The sequence below is a fragment of the Pseudopipra pipra genome, chromosome Z, assembly GCF_036250125.1.
Source record: "Pseudopipra pipra isolate bDixPip1 chromosome Z, bDixPip1.hap1, whole genome shotgun sequence".
NCBI lineage: Eukaryota > Metazoa > Chordata > Aves > Passeriformes > Pipridae > Pseudopipra > Pseudopipra pipra.
Genome location: NC_087581.1, coordinates 23845582 through 23866681, shown reverse-complemented (window position 1 = coordinate 23866681; position 21100 = coordinate 23845582). Strand labels below are relative to the sequence as shown.

Here is a 21100-nt window from a genome sequence, read left to right as displayed (position 1 = left end):
TATGAAACACTCCTCAAACAAAAATCACAACGTTCAAGTATTTATGTTAATCATTGGGGACATAAAGAAAAGCAGTTAGTTTAAGTTACAGATGAGAAAATGTGGGCTGATAATTAGGTAAGGCTTTTGAAGTAAGAGAATGTCTAGACACAGCAACAAGCTCCTAGGGAAGGTTATCATTGCTCTATGTTATTTCTCAATCTATTGATCCAGGTCAAGCAGAAGTGTTTTGTTTCTGTAGCTGTACAAGAAAACGTAGGGTGACACTGTGGGATCTCCTTAGCTGGAAATATCAATAGATAAGACATCCATCTATCAAGGATGATCTGGAGGTAATGAAATCTGTCCTCACCCTTTGGATGGGTTTGAATTAGATGAGTAAGAAATAGTATTCTAAGCCGAATGAAGAGTTAAGTGACTGTTACTTATTGTATTGGTTTGGAACATCTGGTACACTGCATCTGAGATGGAACACACTAATTTACATGGCAAAGCTACACGGCATATAATGGGAAATTAGCACTGAGAAAATCTTCAAAGGCACTTTGGCACAGGGGAGAGAACACATAAAAGAGACTAAAGGAAATAATTTTTAGAGTGAAAGCGTGGCTTTAGTATAAGCTATGCAGAGTCAGATAAGCCAGAAAGGACTTGCACTACATATGGCATAATTCATCTAGTAATTTTTGCATCAAGCCTGCAACTTTTATTTGGCTAACAGTAAATCTTTAAAAGCAGAGCCATTTTTCAGGCTTTGGCAGTGAAAGTAATTCACAAGTAAGATATGTTTTCTGTTCCTGAATGACATAATTATTTCAGGTTGAGATTGCTAATTGTTGAGCAATTAAGGTATTTTAAATTCCAACAAAGATAAATTTCATTAAGCTATTGGAGGAAAACTGCAATACAGCACCACTGTCAAACTGCTAAGGCATTTAAAAGCGATCATTTTTTCTAATGAAATAATGTGGAACACCAAACTAGCAGACCTTCAGAAGTGTGCTTTTGCAGAAAGTGCTATGAAACAACAGAAACTGCTGCTGAAGGACAGGCTTTCCTTTAATAACTACATTGAGATTCCATGAAGAATAAAAAAAAGGCAGTCTTTGAGCAATAAACTCAAAGAAAGATGACTGTGTGTTTTTTGCTTCCCTCATCCTCCCTGCTCCTGGGTAATGATTGATTTAAATACTCTACGTAAATCAAAATGCTGTGTGTAACGCACTATATTTCCATGTTTTATTTTTACAAAAAACATTTTAAGCTTATGTTGTGGTGAAAGAACGGACCTTATTTACTGTAGTACTTTGTGTTTATTCAGTACTAACTCCAATATATTCTGAAAAATGTTTGCTATAGCACTTCCTTTTAAAATAGGGAACCTTCATTTAACAGAAATGACCCACCACATTATTTTCTCTTTTAGGACCTGCTCCAGATATGGTTTCAGAAAAAATCTATCAAATCAGTAAAACCTTGGAGGAATATGCAATTTGTCCTGATCTCAGAGTTGATTTATCACGCCTGGGAAGACAAGAATTTGATCTGGAGAACAAATTCAAACCTTTCCGAGGTAGCAATGTCTGCTTTTATGCATGCTAGATACATTGAGTCTAAATATTAGTATTGCTGCAGAATTATAATGCGTAATTACAAAAACAAAACTTTTGTTCTTCAAAATGCCTTACTAAAAGTTATTAAAATGAAAGTCAGTATAGAATCATAAAATGGTTTTTATTGGAAGGTACCTTAAAGATCATCTTGTTCCAACCACCCCTGCCATGGGCAGGCACATCCTCCACAGGTTACTCAGAGCTCCATCCAGCCTGGCCTTGCACACTGGCGGGAATGGGTCATCCAGAACATCTCTGGGCAACTTATTGCAGTGCCTCACTGCCCTCAATGTAAAGAATTTCTTCATAAAATCTAATCTAAATTTCTCCTCCTTTAGTTTAAAACCCTTCCATCTTGTCCTACCACTATTTGCTTGTGTTGAAAGTCTTTGTATAAGCCTTCCTTAAGATACTGGAAGGCTACTATAGGGTCTCCTCAGAGCCTTCTCTTCTCCAGGCTGACCAATCTTACCTCTCTCTCTCAGCCTGACATCATAGGAGAGGTGCTCCAGCCCTCTGATCATCTTCATGGCCTTACCTTGGACCTGCTCCAACAGGTCCATGTCCGCTTGGTGCTGAGGACCCCAGAGCTTGACACAGCACTCCAGGTGGGGTCTTATGAGGGAAGCATAGAGGGGGAGAATCACCTCCCTTGACCTGCTGGCCATCTGTCTTGTGATGCAGCCCTGGATATAGCTGGCTTTTTTTGCTGCAAGTGCACATTTCTGGCTTGTGCCCAGCTTTTTATCCACAAGAACTCCAAGTCCTCCTCTGCACAGCTGCTCTCAGTGAGTTCTCCCAGTCCGTATTCGTGTCTGGACTTTCTGAACCTCAGGAGGTTCTCATGGACCCACATGTCAAGCTTGTCCAGTTACCTCCACTTGGCACCCCTTCCTTCTGTTGTGTCAGTTGCACCAACCAGTTTTATGTCATCTGCAAAGCTGCTGAGGGTGCACTTGATCTCACTGTCAATGTCATTGATAAAGGTATTAAAGAGCATCAGTCCCAAGACAGACCCCTCAGGGAAACCACTCCTCACTGGCCTCCACCTGGACATAGAGCCAGTACCCACAACTCTCTGGTTGTGTCAGCCAGCTGATTCCTTGTCCGCTGAATAGTCCATCCATAAAATCCATGTGTCTCCAGTTCGGAGATAAGAGGTTGTGTGGGACTGTGTCAAAGGCCTTGAAAAAGTCTAGGCAGATGACATTGTTCTGTCATATATCATCTGAAAGATCAAAGCAGCTGCTAGAATTAGTTTAACATCTAGCTAGGGAGACTTGGAGGAGAGTTTGGAGTGAAGTTTGAGGTTGCCAGTGGAGGTAGTTGTTTTTTTTTTAAATAAAGCAAAGGTGTCGTCAGCAGACTCCGCTGATCAAGTGGCCTGTAGTAGACCCCAACCATGAAGTGTCCTTTGTTGGTCTGCACCTTGATTTTCAAGCCCAGGGTCTCAGTCTGTTCATGGCTGTTTCTCAGGGACAGCTCTTCGCAATCTTTCCCTTCCTTAACAGAGAGCGCAACACCCCACCCCTCCTTCTAAGCCTGTCTCTTCCAAAAAGCTTGTAGCCCTTAGTTGCAGTGCTCCAGTCATGTGACTTGTCCCACCATGTTTCTGTGATGGCAATTAGGCCATAGTTTTCTAATTGAACCGTGGTTTCCAGCTCCTCTTGCTTGTGTCTGATGCTCTGTGCATCTATAGGTAAGTGTTGCGTTCATTTTGCACATAGGGAATCCGAACTACAAACTTCAAGTGCATCAGGCCTCAGCTTTTAGCCAAATATCTTTGCCAAATATATGTGCTTATGCTTGCTAGTAGTTAAACACCAAACAAAAACTGTTTTGGACTAGGAATGGTTTGCTTATGGAAGTCTAATTGACAGAAGAGTTTGTGAGAATGTAAGTTTATTCATTCTTTGCTCACACTTTCTGAAAAGTTGTGGCACTGTGCATCCAGTGACTCTAAATCTAAAGGGAGTGCTGAAGCACGTTTAATTTTAAGCATGTGAATCCTTTTATGCCTACACTTGATTCAAAATTATCTAACTTGAAGGAGTCAGAAGCAAAGGAAGGGGTTCTGACATATATTTCAAATTTTGTATCTATTTCATATCTATTCCATATCTATTTCCTATATTTTAAATACTGTAAAACTCTGCATGGCCTCAAAAACTTTTGCTCGTTCCTGATGCCCTAGAATTAAAGCTAGTTTTTTTTTCCACCCAAACTTTACATTTGAGAAATAAAGTTTTTCATTAAAAAACCCATTCAGTTATGTTTTGTTTTATTTGGTTTGTGTTTGGGGTTTTTTTGTTTTATTTTGGTTTTTTTTGGTGTTTGGTGGTTTTGGTTTTTTTTTATTTTATTGGGTTTTTCAGGCAAACAAAAAGCAAAGAAAATTCAGCTCCAGCACCACTCTGGAATCAGGAAATTGCCAGAATTTTAAATTTTGGTTTTTTCAAGCTTTTTAATCTCTCCAAATTGTATGTTTCTAAATGAAAATGAGACAACCCTCCCCCACATTAGTATAAAAGTGCATACAAATAGTTGCAATTTTTCTGTATGTTTTTATGTTAAAAAAACCTTTCCCACTCTTGTCTTCTAATAATACATCAACCTGAGACAGTAGAGCTACCAGGGAACCCTGCTGAAGCAATGTAATTGGCCTATAAGTGCACGAGTAAGTGTAGTTTACACAGATTTGAATGCAGGTTGAAAGTGCAGAAAGAATGAAAGTAATTTAAAAAGTAATTTATGGTACTATCTGATGTATTTAAAACTTCTGCTTTTTCTGTTGTATGAACTAATTCCTGTGAATCAAGCCTACAGAGGTGTTGAAGCAACTGAGTTGGGTTTGATAGGAGCTAAAATGATTTTTGGACTTTAATCCTACATGCACTTTGTATTGACGTGTGCGAGCAGCTCCACTGCAGATGCACATTTGTTCATATGTGTAAAGCTTAGAGCCTACTAAAATACTGCTAGGAGCAGGGCATAGAAGATATGCAATAATATCATTTTAGTGAAAGCTCGAGACTTTCAACATATACCATAGAACTGACTAATTTTCAAGTAGGTTTTAGAGATTGTTTTTCATTCTTGAGAGCCTTTTTTTGTTTCTTCCTTCAAGCATATTATCACAATCTATTCTAAGTGTTTTGCTCAGACTCAAAAAATGTCTGTGTCATTTTCATGTTACCTGAAAGAAGAGCATTAGGGCAAGGTTAGTGTTTCTGAGCAAAACTGGCTGACATTCTAAGTAATACTTTAACTTGTAACTAAAATATTTTAAGATACTTATTTAACCAGATGAAAAGACATTTTTATAACATATGCTTTTTAATTTAATCAGGAAAAATAATTCATTCCAAGATTACTGAGAAGCATGGCTTTTGACAGTTGTTTAGTAACTGCTTTCCTTATGACGGACTTATTTTCATTGATACATTTTAGTTTAATGTTTTACATCCAAAAGAACTAGTAGTGCTCTGCTTATGAATTTAAAATTCAAGTTATCAGGGCCTTAACGAAAAACAGATGTTGTATCTGAGCCTTACTTTTCTAAATCAGTGAGGCATACAATGCAAAAGTATAATGTTAGATTGCCAACAAACTGGACACAGGTATTCCTGGTGCCAGAATTTAGAAGAATAGGCTGTATATCTCTCTTGATGGAATGATGCAGATAGATACTGCTATCAGAAGAATAGAATAGAATAAACCTATTTAGCTTGGAAAGTTTTTCAGTGGCTTAGTGAATGATATATAAAGAGTTTACTTTGATAGAATGTACTCTCTTTAATGTTCTCAGTGAAATACGAACTGTCAACTTACATTATCTCTGCGGTTTTTTAGCAGGCAAAACTGTTTATCTTTTCAGCTTAATGGTTGCCACACTGAAGGCAGCAGGAGTCTTTGCCTCTGTGGGCTTCAGAGCAAATCCATGTTATGTGGAGGTTGTGTGCTCTGACATCAGTTGAGTTACATGACTGGTGGAACTGTGCTGGAAGAGAGATTTTCCCATGTGAGAACTGTAATCACTTTTTTCTGTGTAATTTTTCTAGTGGAAATTGTGGATTCTGTGGAAATCTACCTCAGTCTCCTTCGAAGTATTTTTGACTTCAGTGCAATCAGAAATTTGCTGACCGGACCCAACCAGATTAAAATAAGGATTGATGCCATGAATGGAGGTATGAACTTAAGTGGCTGTCAGGACAGAAATAGTTTCCTGATAAAAAATGTTACACGGCAATGGTTTCTTAATAACAGTACAGCATATAAAAGTCAGACTTTTATATAATGTTAAGGGTACTAAGAAAGGATTTGAACCTTATACTACCAACAAAGGCAATCTTAACAATGGGTTAGATCGCTTACTAGGCAAAGGAGTTTATCTTACTTCATAAATAAGCAAAGGCATATGTATCCAATTAAAGTTCTCTTTCTGCATTTGGAAGGAAGCAGGATGAGGTAATCTTGCCATGAAGTACGTTGCAGTATCCAGTGACCAAGGAGGCTCTACTAAGAGCAAATTCTGAATGTTATAAATCTAGATAAGTCGGAATAAATTGTACCCAGAAGCCCTTACAGAGTTGGCTGAGACCTCTGTCTCACTAATTTCAGTGTACTGCCGACAAGTTGAAAATGTCACAGAAGACAGCAAGGGGACCAGTATTAAAAAAAATATAAGCTGTGTCACTTGGGAAGACATAGATAAGCATGAGATCTATCTTAGGCTATAGTATCAAAATGTAAGTAAAAATTTCTACAGATAATGAGTTGAAGGATAGGAGCATAAGTAAGAATGTTCAACATCATCTTATGGAAAGCAAATTCCATCAAACAAAACAGGTTTCATTCTTTAATGGGATTACAAAAATCAACCAATAAAGGGAGCTGTATAGACTTAGAAAACTTACGTAAAGCATTTTAGTCTTGGCCTCTAATACAGTGTGATAATCTTCAAAATATCATAGTGGGTTCACAGTCAGTGTGAACACCCAGTTCACAGGCCATGGCCAAGGATTACAGTCTGCATCCAATCAGTGTGAACACCCAGTTTTGCCAGGCTGTGGCAAAAGGGCAAATCGTGTCCTCGAACAATGTAGAGAGAGCAATAAGAAAGGCACTGCCTGCTGTCATGTACAGTACTGGAGAGAACGTTACCCAAATGCTTCGTAGAGCTCTTAGTCCAAGTCTGTTACTGGGTGTTAAAAGTTTTTACCTGTGGTCAAAGAGATGCATAGTCTGGCTTAGGGTTAGACAAACTGATGCAAACAAAAATTTTAAAGGACTGAGTTTGTTGAGTTTGTTTCTTTTTTACAAGGTAATGACGTTTATTTACAAGCTTTGTGACCTTGCATCTTGGTGCAGTAATATCCATACTGTAATATAAAGTACACATAGATTAAGTGTATACAAGACTATTTCTTTGTACAACAAAGTAAGTTGTTGGGGTTTTTTTCTGCAGAAAAATTATTGTTCAGTCTGTTATTCCCAAAAATACCAAAAAGAATCAATAGAGAGAGAAGTTGAGTCCAGGCAAATCCAGATTGAAATGTCGCTCACATATTCATGGGTAACAGTCAATAACCATTGGAGCAATCCATCAAAGGTAGTTGGGGTTTGCCCTTCTCTTGATGGCATGTGATCAGAAGACTTTCTGGATGAGATGCATTAGCCAAAAGTGAGTTACTAGCCACAGTGTAGTGAACATTAGAGAGGACCACATATGTATGTTGAAAAGCTGTCTTCTGAAATTTGTCTTCTATTTGCACCTCTGGAATGTGTTTTTATGCTGCAGACATTGGTATTTCAACACTGGAATAAAAAAAGAGAAATTTGTCAGGAGTCTACTTTTGATAAGAACCTGAATCATGGTATGTTATACAGAGTTAAATTTTCTTGAAAACAAGGTTCTCACATGGTTTTACCTTTGGTCACAGTTGTTCCAGTTAGCAAGATCTCAGAATAAGGTAGGAGGAAGAGAGGGCATGAGAGACAGACCAGTCACTCGTATTTTTTCACCTCTGAGGCACCTGTTCACAGAGTGCTCAGTTAGTGACTGATTAGTCGCCAAATGCATACAATACTTACGGTATATAATAGAACAAACTAGGGTCTTAATTGGCCATATCTTTAACAAAAAAAAAAGAAGTATTTTGGAGTTAGTTTTGAGAAAGCTTTTATTCATTATCTGCATGGTAGCAACTAAAATATACTAAAATTCTTTGATGTCCAAATCTATTGCAATTTTCACGTGAACGGGAACATTAAGGTAGGTGTATTTCCCATTTACATTCCCCTGCTGTTTACTTTTCTTGCTATTATGTGTTAAACTGTTGTTTGCATCCCAGGACACATAGAATAGCATCTTATTTTCATGCTAGGTGAGAAAAAACCCTTTATGCATATGATAATTTCTTTACTTAATGATGGAGAAATAAAAATTTCATCTTTCCCCATTCAGTGATTACTTTTTCGCTTCCTGTAGAGGTGAACTGTGTGTTTTATACTGAATAACAAATTAATTATTTACTGGAAGAACAATCACATACTTCTCTGTGAAATAAGAGTTTGGGTTTTGTTGTTCGGACAGATGTATAGAGTTGCTATGTAAAGTATGTTTTATATCAGCTCTCCACAGTGCTGTGAAAAATTTCAGTGTCAAGCATACGCTTTTGTGATTGCATGGCAGACTTCTGTTTTTGCAGTTATGGGACCTTATGTGAGAAGAATCTTGTGTGATGAGTTGGGAGCTCCTGCAAATTCTGCCATAAACTGTATTCCTCTGGAGGATTTTGGTGGACGGCCTCCTGATCCAAATTTAACATATGCAACTGCCTTGCTGGAGGCTATGAAAGGTGGAGAGTATGGATTTGGAGCAGCTTTTGATGCTGATGGAGTAAGTATTTTGATCTGTCTTGAGGTTTCACTATCGTTGTTTTGTCTGAGGTCAGATATGGGACATGTAAGTATAATTTATTTGCTTTTCAGTAATGGATTTAAGCTGGAAGTGGTATTACTTTCAGGTACAGATGGTAGAATTTGCAACCCATCAATCAGACACATATGTTGCAATTTGCCTCTGCAGATGATTGCAAATCAAGCAGGATTTGAAGGCAGAATTATTTAGAAAGAGACAGCATATATACATAATACGGATTTGTCACAGTAAGACCTAACAACGTTAAGTCCATTTTGGTTAGCATCATAAATTAAGGGATTTTTAGCTAAATAAAGCATTAAATCATAATCTCTGTTTATTTTAGTTTTAATATCATATTATCAACATTATAAACAGCAAAGTATTACAGAAACTTTTTGCCCTGAGAGAGTGGGAGAAGGTTGAAAAGGTTCTGAAGAGCAGAAGCTGTTTTCTATTGTCAGTAAACACAAAACACCCTCCTGCTCACCTAATAGTGTGTGTCATTGGCAAAAAGATTCTCCTACACAAGCATTCCCTCGGCAGGAACAGAAGTACTGAAGTGACATGTAGGCGGCCAGAGCTAGAGGCTGATCTGGAGCTTTGATTTGCAAGGCAGGAGGGAGTGATGGTGTGATAGTGAGATTGTAAACCTGCCAGGATGATGCCAGTGAATTATTCTGCCCAAAGAGGGATGCGAGTAAGCCAAAGCCTGTTCCTTTTTTTCTCTACCTGCATTGGATCTAGTAAAAGAAATTACAGCTCCACAATACACAGAATTATAATTTCTTTTTTGAATTTCTTTTCTTCTCCAGGACCGCTACATGATTCTTGGCCAAAATGGTTTCTTTGTGAACGCATCAGATTCATTGGCTATAATTGCTGCCAATCTGTCTTGCATTCCTTATTTTTGTCAGATGGGTGTCCGAGGATTTGGCAGGAGCATGCCTACCAGCACAGCCCTGGACAAGTAAGATGAAACATTTATTTGTATCACCTTGGTCATTACTTTAGTTATCTCTATTTTTATTACATAGCAATTCTAACATTGTGAACTCTTTTGATAAGAGCTTCTAATTTTCACCAGCTTTATGTGCTTTATGGTTTTAACTAGTTTGATGACATTTTGATTTTATCTAAACTAATTTTTCCCATCTTAACTTGCATGAAAAGAGTTTAATTCAATCTGGAAAAGAAATAAATAGGTTAAATCTAATGTACAAGTCTTTGAGTGGTAATTCCTTTTCCAAAAAACTTGACTCTTTTTATTAGTAAATAATGTTTTACAGTTTATCTGGCAACCCTTCTTATGAAAGTCATGAAAGTTTAAAACAGATAAAGTACTAATTCAGTACTCAACAAGTATTAAAAAAACCAAACCCCCTCTCTAATTATAAGATGTTGAAATATATAATCTGTTAGATTACAAAATGTCCCAGAAGTGACTGCAGGCAGTCATGAAATCCATTCCCAGTTTCAAGACAGATTAAAAGTATGTCTTAAGCTATTTCTGACAAGTCCAGTCTACTCTTTAAAGATTTGCTGGATGAGCATCTTGTGTTAGCAGCTGAACTTTGAACAAGTCTCACCCGGGCCTCAATTTTCTGTAAATATCAGGGTAAGATGATTAAGCTAAATATTATTGCTGTATAGGGGGTCCCCTTGGTGGTCTAGTGGTTAGGATGCAGCGCTCTCACCGCCACAGCCCAGGTTCGATTCCCGGTCAGGGAAACTCCCCCGGGCAGATGGAGCTCGTCAGCCCTGTAAGGCCATCCATCTAAGAGAAGGTCACTCTAAACAAACCTACGTCCTGAGGACCTCGCTGCCACTGTCCAAGCTCGCTCGGCCCCGGCAGCTGAACCTTAGGATTAAAGGGTGGGCTCAGTTCAGCGCACAGTGTGTCTCACCTAAAAAATCCACTACACAGGTTAATGACCTTTCCCAAATCTTCGCTCGCAAAGACTGGCCATACCTATTGCTGTATATATTCTGTGTGAAAAAAGTGTTCGCTAAATCCATTGTGTCTCTATGTAGATCTGATTGCATAGCTTTACTAAGACAAGAGTGATCTGCTGCCCCCATTAAATGTGTCTAATCAGGAAACAGTTATTTTAAAATTAAATGTTGCTTGTATAAAAAGGTTGATTGCTCTCTCTACAGTTTGCCTATTCAGGAAGTTTCTAAAAGTTACTAAATTCAGAGCTTTCAGCATCCTCTAATACTTGACAGTGTCTTCAGGAAAATGTTCCTTACTTGTGAGTAGATCGTCTAGTTTAAGCAAGTACTGTTAGGTCAGTGTATGATGTATTTTGTTTATTCAGCTCAGAGATCCAAAAATCTCATTGTTTAAGTGACAAAGATAATGTTATATTGAAATATGATATAAAATAAATAGAGTTCATTTTGTATATGAACACCATCATTTCTTAATTCCTGTTAGACTTGAAGGAACAATGACATTTATATATTTTAGTCTGTCTTCCTGTCATGAAGTTTGATAAATATGTCAGAAAGCATGGACTGGAGTCCTCTTCAATAACACTGTGACTGTTTGAATTATGTTCTTTACAATGTTTACTTGACCTTCTGGTGCAAAGATCGTCCTGTGATGATTACTGCCTTATTTAGTTCTGTGGAGCTAAGCCTGATTATTAAATAAAACTGAGCAATTGATAATGATGAAGGGATGTAAATATTTTCCCAGCTGTTTTTACAAATATTTATTGTTGTGAGGTTTTCAGTCTGTGTCCAGGACACTTGATTTTTTTTTTTTATTTCATTTTGTGATTGTCTTTGTTTTCTTGAAGCCTTAAAGTTACATGTTGTCATGTAGTTCACTGTAGACCATCTAGTTGCAACCCCTTGCCACAGACAGGGACACCTAACCACTAGACCAGGTTGCTCAGAGCCCCATCGAACCTGGCCTTGAACACTTCCAGGGATGGGACATCTACAACTCCTCTCGACAACCTGTTCCAGTGCCTCACCATCCTCACAGTAAAGAATTTCTTCCAGATAACTAATCTAAACCTGCTCTCTTTCAGTTTGATGCCGATCCCTGTCATCCTGTCACTACATGCCCTTGTATAAAAGTTCCTCTCCAGCTCTCTTGTAGACTCCTTTAGTTGCTAGAAGGCTACTTAGAAGTCTCTGTTGGGCCTTCTTTTCTCCAGGATGAACAGCCCCAACTCTCTCATCTTGTCTTCATAGGAGAGACTAGCCCTCTGATCATCTCTGTGGTCCTCCTCAGGAACTACTCCAACAGAGCCACATCTTTCTTGTGCTGAGAACACCTGAGCTGGACGCTCAGTGAAGTCTTACAAGTGCAGTGTAGAGGGTTGACCTGCTGGCCACCCTTCTTGTATTGCAGCCCAGGATACAGTTGTTTTTCTGGGATGCAAGCACACATTGCTGAGTCATGTTGAGAGTCTCATCAACAACACCCCCAAGTCCTTGTCCACAGGGCTGCTCTCATTCAGTTCTCCGTCCAGCCTCTGTTTGTTCTTGGGTTTACCCTGACCTTCATGCAGGACCTTGCCCTTGGCTTTGTTGAACTTCAAGGGGTTTGCATGGGCCCAGCTCTCAAGTTTGTCAAGGTTCCTAGAGGTGCCATCCCTTCACTCCAACATGTAGACCACACCACTGTAGTGGATTTCTGTGGCTGGGTTTTGGTAGTGGGGGGGGCGGGGGGAGGGCTAGAGAGGTGGCTTCTGTTAGAAGCTTCCCCTGTCCGGTAGAGCCAATGCCAGCCAGATCCAGGATGGACTTCCTGCCGCTGGCCAAGGCCAAGCAAATCAGGAGTAATAGTAATGCCTCTGTGATAACATATTTAAGAACAGAAGGTTGTTGCGCAGAAAGAATTCCAGCCAGGGAAGAGCAGAGTGAGAACATGGGAACAACAATGTAGACACCAAGGTCAGTGCAGAAGGAGGGGCAGAAGGTGCTCCAGGAGCTGGAGCTGAGGCCCTGCAGCCTGTGGTGCAGACCATGGTGGAGCAGCTGTGCCCCTGCAGCCCATGGAGGAACATCGGGGTGCAGAGACCCACCTGCAGCCCATGGAGGAGCCCCTGCTGGAGCAGGTGGATGCATGAAGGAGGCTGTGAACCCATGGGAGGCCCAAGATGGAGCAGGGTCCTGCTGGAGACCTGCAGCCCGTGGAGAGGAGCCCATGCTGGAGCAGATTTTTCCTGCGTAGGACTTGTGGCCCCTGTGGGGGACTCACGTTGGTACAGCTCACGCATGAAGGACTGCACCCTATGAAGGAGTGACCCATGTAACAACAGTTTGAGAAGAACTGCTGCCTGAGGGATGGACTCATGCTGAAGAGGTCCATCAAGGACTGTCTCCCATTGGAGGGACCCCATGGGAGCAGGGGAAGGGCTCCTCTCCCTGAGCAGCGGCAGAAACAACAATTAACCATAATCCCCATTCCTCTTTCCCCTGCACTGCTGTGTGGGAGGAGGGAGAACACGAAAGGAAGGGGAAGACTTCTTCCCCCCACGGATGGGGGAAAGACTTTTATTTCTCACTCTTTGGCTCTTATCCTGTTAGTAATAAATTTAAGTACTATCCCCACTTTGAGTCTGTTTTGCCTGTGAAGGTAATCAGTAAGTGACCTCTCCCAGCTGTTATCTCAAGTCATGAATCCTTAGCTGTTTTTTTTCTCTCTCCTCTGTCCAATTGCAGAGGGAGAGTGAGAGAGTGGCTTTAGTGGGTACCTGACATCCAGCCAGGGTCAACCCACTACAACCACACAGATTGGTGTCATCATGAACTTGCTGAGGGTGCACGCAGTCCCACTGATCGTGTTGCCAACAAAGCTGTTAAGCAGTGCCAGTTCCAAGACCAATCCCCAAGGAATGCCATTTGCCACTTCGACATTGATCTATTGATAACTCTTTGAGTGAGTATCCAGCCATTTCCTTATCCTGCTGAGTGGTCCATCTCTCAAATCCATTTCTTTCCAATTTAGAGATAAGGATGCTGTGCAGGACAGAGCTCTTCCTTTATCCACTAACACTGTAACCCTGTCATAGAAGGCCCCCAAATTTGTCACGCACAACTTGCCCTTAGTGAAGCCATGCTGGCTATCACCAATTGCTTCCTTATTTTCCATGTGCTTTAGCATAGTTTCCAGAAGGATCTGCTTCATGATCTTGCAAGGCACCAAGGTGAGATTCACTGGCTTGTAGTTCCCCAGATCTTCCTTTTTTACTTTTTTGAAAATGGGGATTATGTTTCCCCTTTTCTAGTCATTGGGAAATGACTTCACCAGACTGCCATGATTTCTTAAATATGATAGGTAGTGGCTTAGCAATTTCTTTCAGCAGTTCCCTCAGGACCCATGGATGCATCTCATTTGGTCCTGTGGACTTGTACACCTTCAGGTTCCTTAAGTGGTCTTGAACCTGATCTTCTCCTACAACAGGCAGTTCTTCATTCTCCAAGTCCCTCCCTTTGCATTCTTCAACTTAGGCAGTGTGGCTGGAGCACTTGCTGGTGAAAACTGAGGCAAAAATGTCATTGAGGACCTCAGCCTTCTGCATGTCCTGGGTAACCAGGTTTTCCATTTCTTTCTGGAGAGAGTCCACATTTTTCCTAGTCTTCTGTTTATCACTGATGTATATATAGAAGCTTTTTTTGTTGCCTTTGACATCTCTGTCCAGATTTAATTTTGTTAGGGCTTTAGCTTTCCTAACCTTATCCCTGGCTACTCAGACAATTCCTCTTATTCCTCCAAGGCTACTTGTCCCTGCTTCCACCCTCTGTGGGCTTCCTTCTTGTGTTTATGTTTGTCCAGGAGCTCCTTGTTCATCCACGCAGGCCTCCTGCTGTTTTTGCCTGACCTCTTCTTCATTGGGATGCATCGCTCTTGAGATTGAAGGAGGTGATCCTTGAATATCAACCATATTTCTTGGGTCCTTCTTTCCTCCTGGGCTTTATCCCATGGTACTCTACCAAGCAGACCCTTGAAGAGGCCAAAGTCTGCTCTCCTGAGGTCCAGAGTAGTAAGCTTGCTGTGCATTCTCCTCACTGGCCTGAGGATCTTGTACACCACAATTTCATGGCCTCAGCAGCCCAAGCTGTCCTTGAACTTCACATGCCCCATCAGCCCTTCTTTGTTGGTGAGAACAAGGTCCAGCATAGCACCTCTCCTCATTGGGTCCTCTATCACTTGGAGAAGAAAGCTTTCATCAGTGCACTCCAGGAACCTCCTGGGTTGCTTGTACCCTGCTGTGTAGTCTCTTCAACAGGTATCAAGGTGATCAAAGCTCTCCATGAGCACCAGGGCTTGTGAACGTGAGGCTGCTCCTATCTGTAGAAGAGCCCCATTATAATGTCTCCTGTCCATGCCCTCCCTTTAATCCTGACCCATAAACTCTTGGTCAGCTCCTCATCCATCCCTGGATGGGGCTATGTGTTGGCTGGCTGCGTGGATACGAACACAGTAACAAGTATCATAGGCACCTTCCTTGGAGTTTCACTGCATGAATTATTGAGCCATCATGTCTTCCAGAATTCCCATTGAATCCCACTATAAAAAAACTGATTAACTTCAGGAAAAATGATTTTCTGTAAGATACACTTCTCAGTAAAATTGTAGAATATCATTGTCTGAAATCCATTATATTACTTGAAGGAGATGATAACAGAGGGGTTGATTCTCAATGTAGGTTTCAGGTTGAAGTGAATTGCAATTTCATGTGTCTGTAAATGTAAGGGAAAGTTCCATTAGTGTCAGTGAAATCTTACAGTGGGACAGTGGTGTAAAAGAATATGCATAAGACATTCATGATTCCATTCCCATGGACTAAGTAACCAGCTTGTGAGAAAAAGAAAAAACCTTTTAGAAAGACAAGAATATTTCCAGTACAGTGAAGCAAAAAGAAAAAAGAATTATCACACCAGTATATCGTTTAGTATTAAAATTCTAAAACCTCAGTCTGTACTTCTGCCATAGGAAGGGAAAACTTTTCACTTACAAAATATTATGTTTCATGGTGGACAGCATGTTGTTTCTGTGTTGGGACCTGCATGTTTCACCTCCAGTATAATAAAATCAGCATGGAAAATATTTTGTGCTCTGAATACAACATTCAGAAAACACTGCTTTATCCTACAGTAGGCTTCAGGTTACTGCTTATAAGTGTGTGCTTTAAATCTATTGTGTATTTTGTTTCTTGATCCCTTTTATTCCTTTCTAATGGACTGGTCCTATGTGCTTCAGGGACAATTATTACAGAACTGTTTTGTATATCTACCTATAAAGTTCATGATTCAAGCTCACACATTACAAAGAAAATATAAAAAAATAATTAAAAAACTGTACATGACTATTAATTCTGGCAGAAAAGAATAAAATAATCACAGAATAGTGGAGGCTGGAAGGGATGCCTGGACATCATCTAGTGCAACTCCTCGGTTCAAAGCAGGGTCAGCTAGAGTGTGTTGCTATGTCCACGCAGATTTTGAGTCATCTCCAAGGATGGATACTCCACAGTCTTTCTGGGTAAATTTTGCCATTATTTTACTAATCTCAGAGTAGAAAAGTTTTCTCATAAGTAGAAACAGAATTTGCTGAATTTCAGTTTGCATCCATTGCGTCTTGTTCTGTTACTGGGCACTGTTAGAAAAATCTGGCTCTGTCTTTGTTACTCCCCAACTCCCAAATTGGGTATTTATGCACATTGGCAAGATTAACTTTCTTAACTTTCTCTCTTTGAGATGAAAAATGCCATCTTTCTCAGTCTCTCCTGATATGGTCCAATCCCTTAGTCAACTTTGTGTCGCTTTTCCAGAACTGCTCCAGTAGGCCCAGAACTGGACTCAAACCCCCAGTTTGCCTCACCAGTGGTGAGTAGTGAGGAAGACCCAATTCCCCACACCTGTTGGCAGTGCAGTTCTAATGCTATCTAGGATATTGTTGGCTTTCTTTGCCCTAAGGGCTTATTTCTGGCTTAAGGTCGATTCCCTGTCTACCAGGACTTCAGGTTGTTTTCTGCTGTCCTGCTGTTTGGTCCCCAATATGTGCTGGTGTCAGGAGTTATTCCTCTCCATTTGCAGGGCTTGGTGGCTTTGCCCTGTATTGACTTTCATGAGGTTCCTGTTTGCCAGTTTTTTCAGCCAGTTAAGGTCCACCTGAATGTTAGCACAATCTTCTGGTGTATAAATCCTTCTGCTCTATTGTCCAGGTCATTAATGAAGACATTAAACATTGTTGGTCACAGTATTGTTCCATAGGGGGAACCCCCAATGACTGACCTCCAACTGAATTTTTATGCTGCTGACCACAACCATTTGAGCCTTGGAACTCAGACATTTTTCAGTTCACCTCTATTGTCTCAGGCTTTCTATGTTTCATCATTTTGTCTGTGAGGCCTGAGGGAGAGACAGTTAAAAGCCTTGCAAAAGTCAAGATAGACAATATCTACTGCACTCTCCTTATTCTCTGAGACAGTTAACTCATTGTAGAAGACTATTGAGTTGGTCAGTCATAATTTCGTCTTCACAAATCCATGCTGACCTCTCATGGAGGATCTTCTTGTCCTCCCTGACTTGAAAATGACTGCTTGCTTTATCACCGAGGGATAAATGTGAGACTGGTTTGTAGTTCTCTAGATATTCTTTCATGACACCCTTGGAGATAGGAATGTCTGTCAGCACCTGAGACCTCATGGACTACTATATGTCTGATTTGTTTAAGTGTTCATCAAGGTATTCCTGCTCTTCTGAGGGTAAGTCTTCTGTGCTCATCTGCCGCGGTCCAAAAAGGGGGGGGACTGTGGCACAACACGGGTCCGGGACACAAAGGTGGGATGCAGGTAGAATGCTTTATTTACGCGTGCGCCCAGTCTTTTATCAGCTCGGGAGGGGAAAGGGCCAGAACATAGGGCAGAGCATGAGACAGACAAGCGGGGGGACAAACCAGGATAGGGACATGGGCAAAAGAGGGAGGAACCGGGGAGAGAAGGGGCGAATGGAGGCTGTCCCCTCTCTGCAGCTTCTCCAGCCAATCTGCAGGAGATGCCCGGGAAATGAGCAACAAGGCTGGTGAAGGGACTGGAGCATAAGTCCTATGGGGAGAGGCTGAGGGAGCTGGGGTTGTTTAGCCTGGAGAAGAGGAGGCTCAGAGGTGACCTCATCACCGTCTATAACTACCTGAAGGGAAGTTCTAGCCAGGTGGGGGTTGGTCTCTTCTCTCAGGCACTCAGCAATAGGACAAGGGGGCACGGGCTTAAGCTCCACCAGGGGAAATTTAAGTTGGATATCAGGAGAAAATTCTTTACAGAGAGAGTAATCAGGCATTGGAATGGGCTGCCCAGGGAGGTGGTGGATTCACCATCCCTGGAGATTTTTAAACGCAGATTGGACATGGCACTGAGTGCCATGATCTAGTAAATGGACTGGATTTGGACCAAGGGTTGGACTCGATGATCTCGGAGGTCTTTTCCAACCCAATCGATTCTATGATTCTATGATTCTATGAAATACAAATTTTGGGGAAGCATACAATGTGTATATACATAATAACTGTAAAGTCTGTATCACAAAGTCCTTTCAATCACTGTATATCTTTTTCCACTTCTGAGATTTTCCCCATTCTGATTCCTGGTCCTTCACACTCATCCCTCACCTCACTCTTGTCTTTAGAAGACTCTTATGTTACATAGTGCTAGTTATAGTAGAAAGTATAATTTGTTAAGGTGAGTGAAAAAATTATCTGAGCGTGAAACCTTGTGGGTATTGCTCAAAATGGACTTCATTAAATAAATCCTAGTGAACTTCCGTGTAGTGTTTTAATGACATAAGCTGAAAGTTTTGAGTGAAATGTTAAAAATTGTCATTGGATGTTAGCTATAATCTGTCCTGTTTGCATAACTTCCCAAAACTGCGTGGCTTTTGCCTTCTTTGCAACTATTAAATAATTGGACCAGTGTGGGCTCTCTACTCAGTGCATTTTCTGTCAGAAAATATCCGCTTGCTCCACCATTGCTCTCTCCATGGGCTGCAGGGTAATCTCTGCCCCAGCACCTAGAGCATTTTTTCCTCCCCTTCCCTCCTGTCTGACCTTGGCATTCACAGGGCTGTTTCTTCCTCAATCCCCACTTGCCCTTTTAAAGTATGTTTTCCGAGAAGGGCCACCAGCTTGGCTGCTAGGCTCGTTTGTGTCCAGCTGGTCTGTTGAAGCTGACTGGAACTGGCTGTGTATGGCATGGGGCAGCCAGGGCATCTTCTCATAGAGGCCACTCCTGCAGCCTCTGATTAACAAACCCTGCCATGTAGACCAAATACAATATCTAAACCAAAAACTTTAAATACTGAAATATTTCTCTCATATCTGGCATTAATTAAAATTAGCATTTATTCCATTTGAGGTAGTAGATGCATAGCAGATCTTCATATATTCAGAGACTAAGTTTTGTTCTTATTCATGCTAGTCTATACCTGTGGGTTTCTTAGGCATGTCCCACTTACCCCAGTTCATTTAAACCTAAGTATGACAGCTTGAATTAGTCATAATTTGGCCTTTAATGCATGTTTTGTATCTTTCAGTTTCATGGAAATAGTTGTTTAAAAGTACTTTGAAAAATCTATTTTGTTAATGAATTTGAAGAAATAAATAAAGGAAAAGGACTTTCAGGCCAACTGTTATCTACATCATGTAATAGTATGGACAAGAATAACAACATCTGATTAACAACGAAGGGAAAGCATACTTCATAAACAGAGTATTTAAAAAAATTCTGCTGTGCTGTTGAGTGCTATTTCTTATTTTCTGTATTTTGTTCTAGCACTAGAAGTAGAAAAAACTGTGTTAAAATAAAGATGATTGAAAATGACATAGCAATATTTATAATAGTAGGTGCAGTAGGATAGCAGAAGTAGTGCCTAGGAAATTAAAAGAAGCTTATATTTTGCTTATTTCTCTTTCTGAAGAAGCTAGGAATTCTAACTTTAAGCACATCTAACTACGATTAAATAATACAGTCACTATATGGGAAACTAAAACAATTGGAAATCTTTTCCCAACACATGTTACTAGAATACAGAAACAGATAATGGTGGCCAAAAGTATCTTGTATGTGAACATCCCTTCATGTTCTTTTTGTGAGAAAAAGCTGAATTCTGATAGAAATACTATATTTGATAATATCATCTCAGTATCTCTGAGATAGCAGTTCTTTGGTCTTTAGAGCCCCACTATTACCTGAATGGTGTAATTTGATTTGTTGTTACAAAATGAATCTTTCTGTAGTGTACTCAGCTGTCTCTTTTGGCCTGCTTCTGGACCTTGGTAATAAGAGTAGCTCTTATGTGGGATAACTGGATCAATTCTGTCTACTTGGCTACTCTATTCTGAGATTATGGACATCTCCCCTGAAATATATGCTAGAGAGCAAATGAAACCCACCTCTTCTTATGGTGTGTCCATATTGTGTGCCCACAATTACTGAACTAGAGCTTCCTTAGCTATATTAAAGAAAAACATCATACACAGTAATTTAAAGAAAGGAGTTAGAAAATCTGATCCTTTTTCACTTTTGTGCATGATGATGTGTTGTGTAGTAGTTTTTCACGGTGCATTATTAAACAGAAGGAAGCAATAGTCCAGAGGACTCTAAATATTACTTAGGAATACAGCATGAACAAATGGAGCAGTGGATTACAAGATAATTCACTCAAAATATTTAACATTTGCATATGTTTGCTCAAAGTGACTGCTGGAATATACTAGTGTGTGCTGTAGGGAGAACATAACACTTTACAGGAAACATCTGCTTTAATATGCTCCAACATCAACAGGACTGTGGCAGCACGTCTCCAGGCTTCAATTCTCTGGCAATACGTACCCTTAGGTCGATGTTCTTTTTCTTGTGGGGAATGTGAACCTGTGTACCCTGTTCAAAAAACTGTTCTTGTTTCATATCCTTGTATTCTGATTTATCTGATGTCTGCATAACAGGAAAGGAAATGAAATACTGAGATGTTAGCTAACAGTCTACAAAATGAGAATCACAAGGGTAAGTAAAAATTGTTGCTGTAGGAAATATGAAGCTGGGTGTGTGGAAAATAGCAGTCAAGATGATTACTGCAGAAAAGAGTTTTTGAGAGAATACTGCTGTGACTAGCATCATCTGCTACCATGTTTCTACAGCTAGGTAGTTTCAACAGCATGTAGGTGCTCTGATTACACTTAGCCAGGGTAAAGCTAAGCAGTTTACTGTGCAGAACCCTGCTATTTTACATCTGGGAGCCCATCTTTTAATGCAGCTTTAATATGTCAGTGTTCTGTCTCCTCTGTTCACTCTCTGGTCATCTAGAGACAGGTTTTAAGGGGCCCTGCCTTGACAATGAGTGTTCTGAGATGTTTAAAGAAATATCTTGATGCAGTGAAGGGCAGAGATGCCATGAGCTCTAAACAATCTGTCTTGGGTGCAAGAAGGAGGTTGACCCTTGTACCAAGAAACATTTTGTCTGAAGCACACCAGGAACTTTGCTTAAATCATAGAAACATATAGGTTGGAAAAGATCGAATCCAACCACTTCTCCCAATCTTCCTGTT

At 40.4% G+C, this 21100-nt stretch overlaps 1 protein-coding gene across 1 annotated transcript in view; it reads left to right on the top strand.

Annotated features, from left to right (window-relative positions):
• PGM5 (phosphoglucomutase 5) overlaps positions 1-21100 on the top strand; it is a 75199-nt gene that overhangs the window by 8130 nt on the left and 45969 nt on the right. Inside the window, exons 3-6 of the mRNA XM_064642838.1 lie at positions 1427-1573; positions 5675-5800; positions 8324-8514; positions 9351-9505. Coding sequence (XP_064498908.1) covers positions 1427-1573; positions 5675-5800; positions 8324-8514; positions 9351-9505 — 619 coding nt within the window. The remainder of the gene's footprint in view (positions 1-1426; positions 1574-5674; positions 5801-8323; positions 8515-9350; positions 9506-21100) is intronic.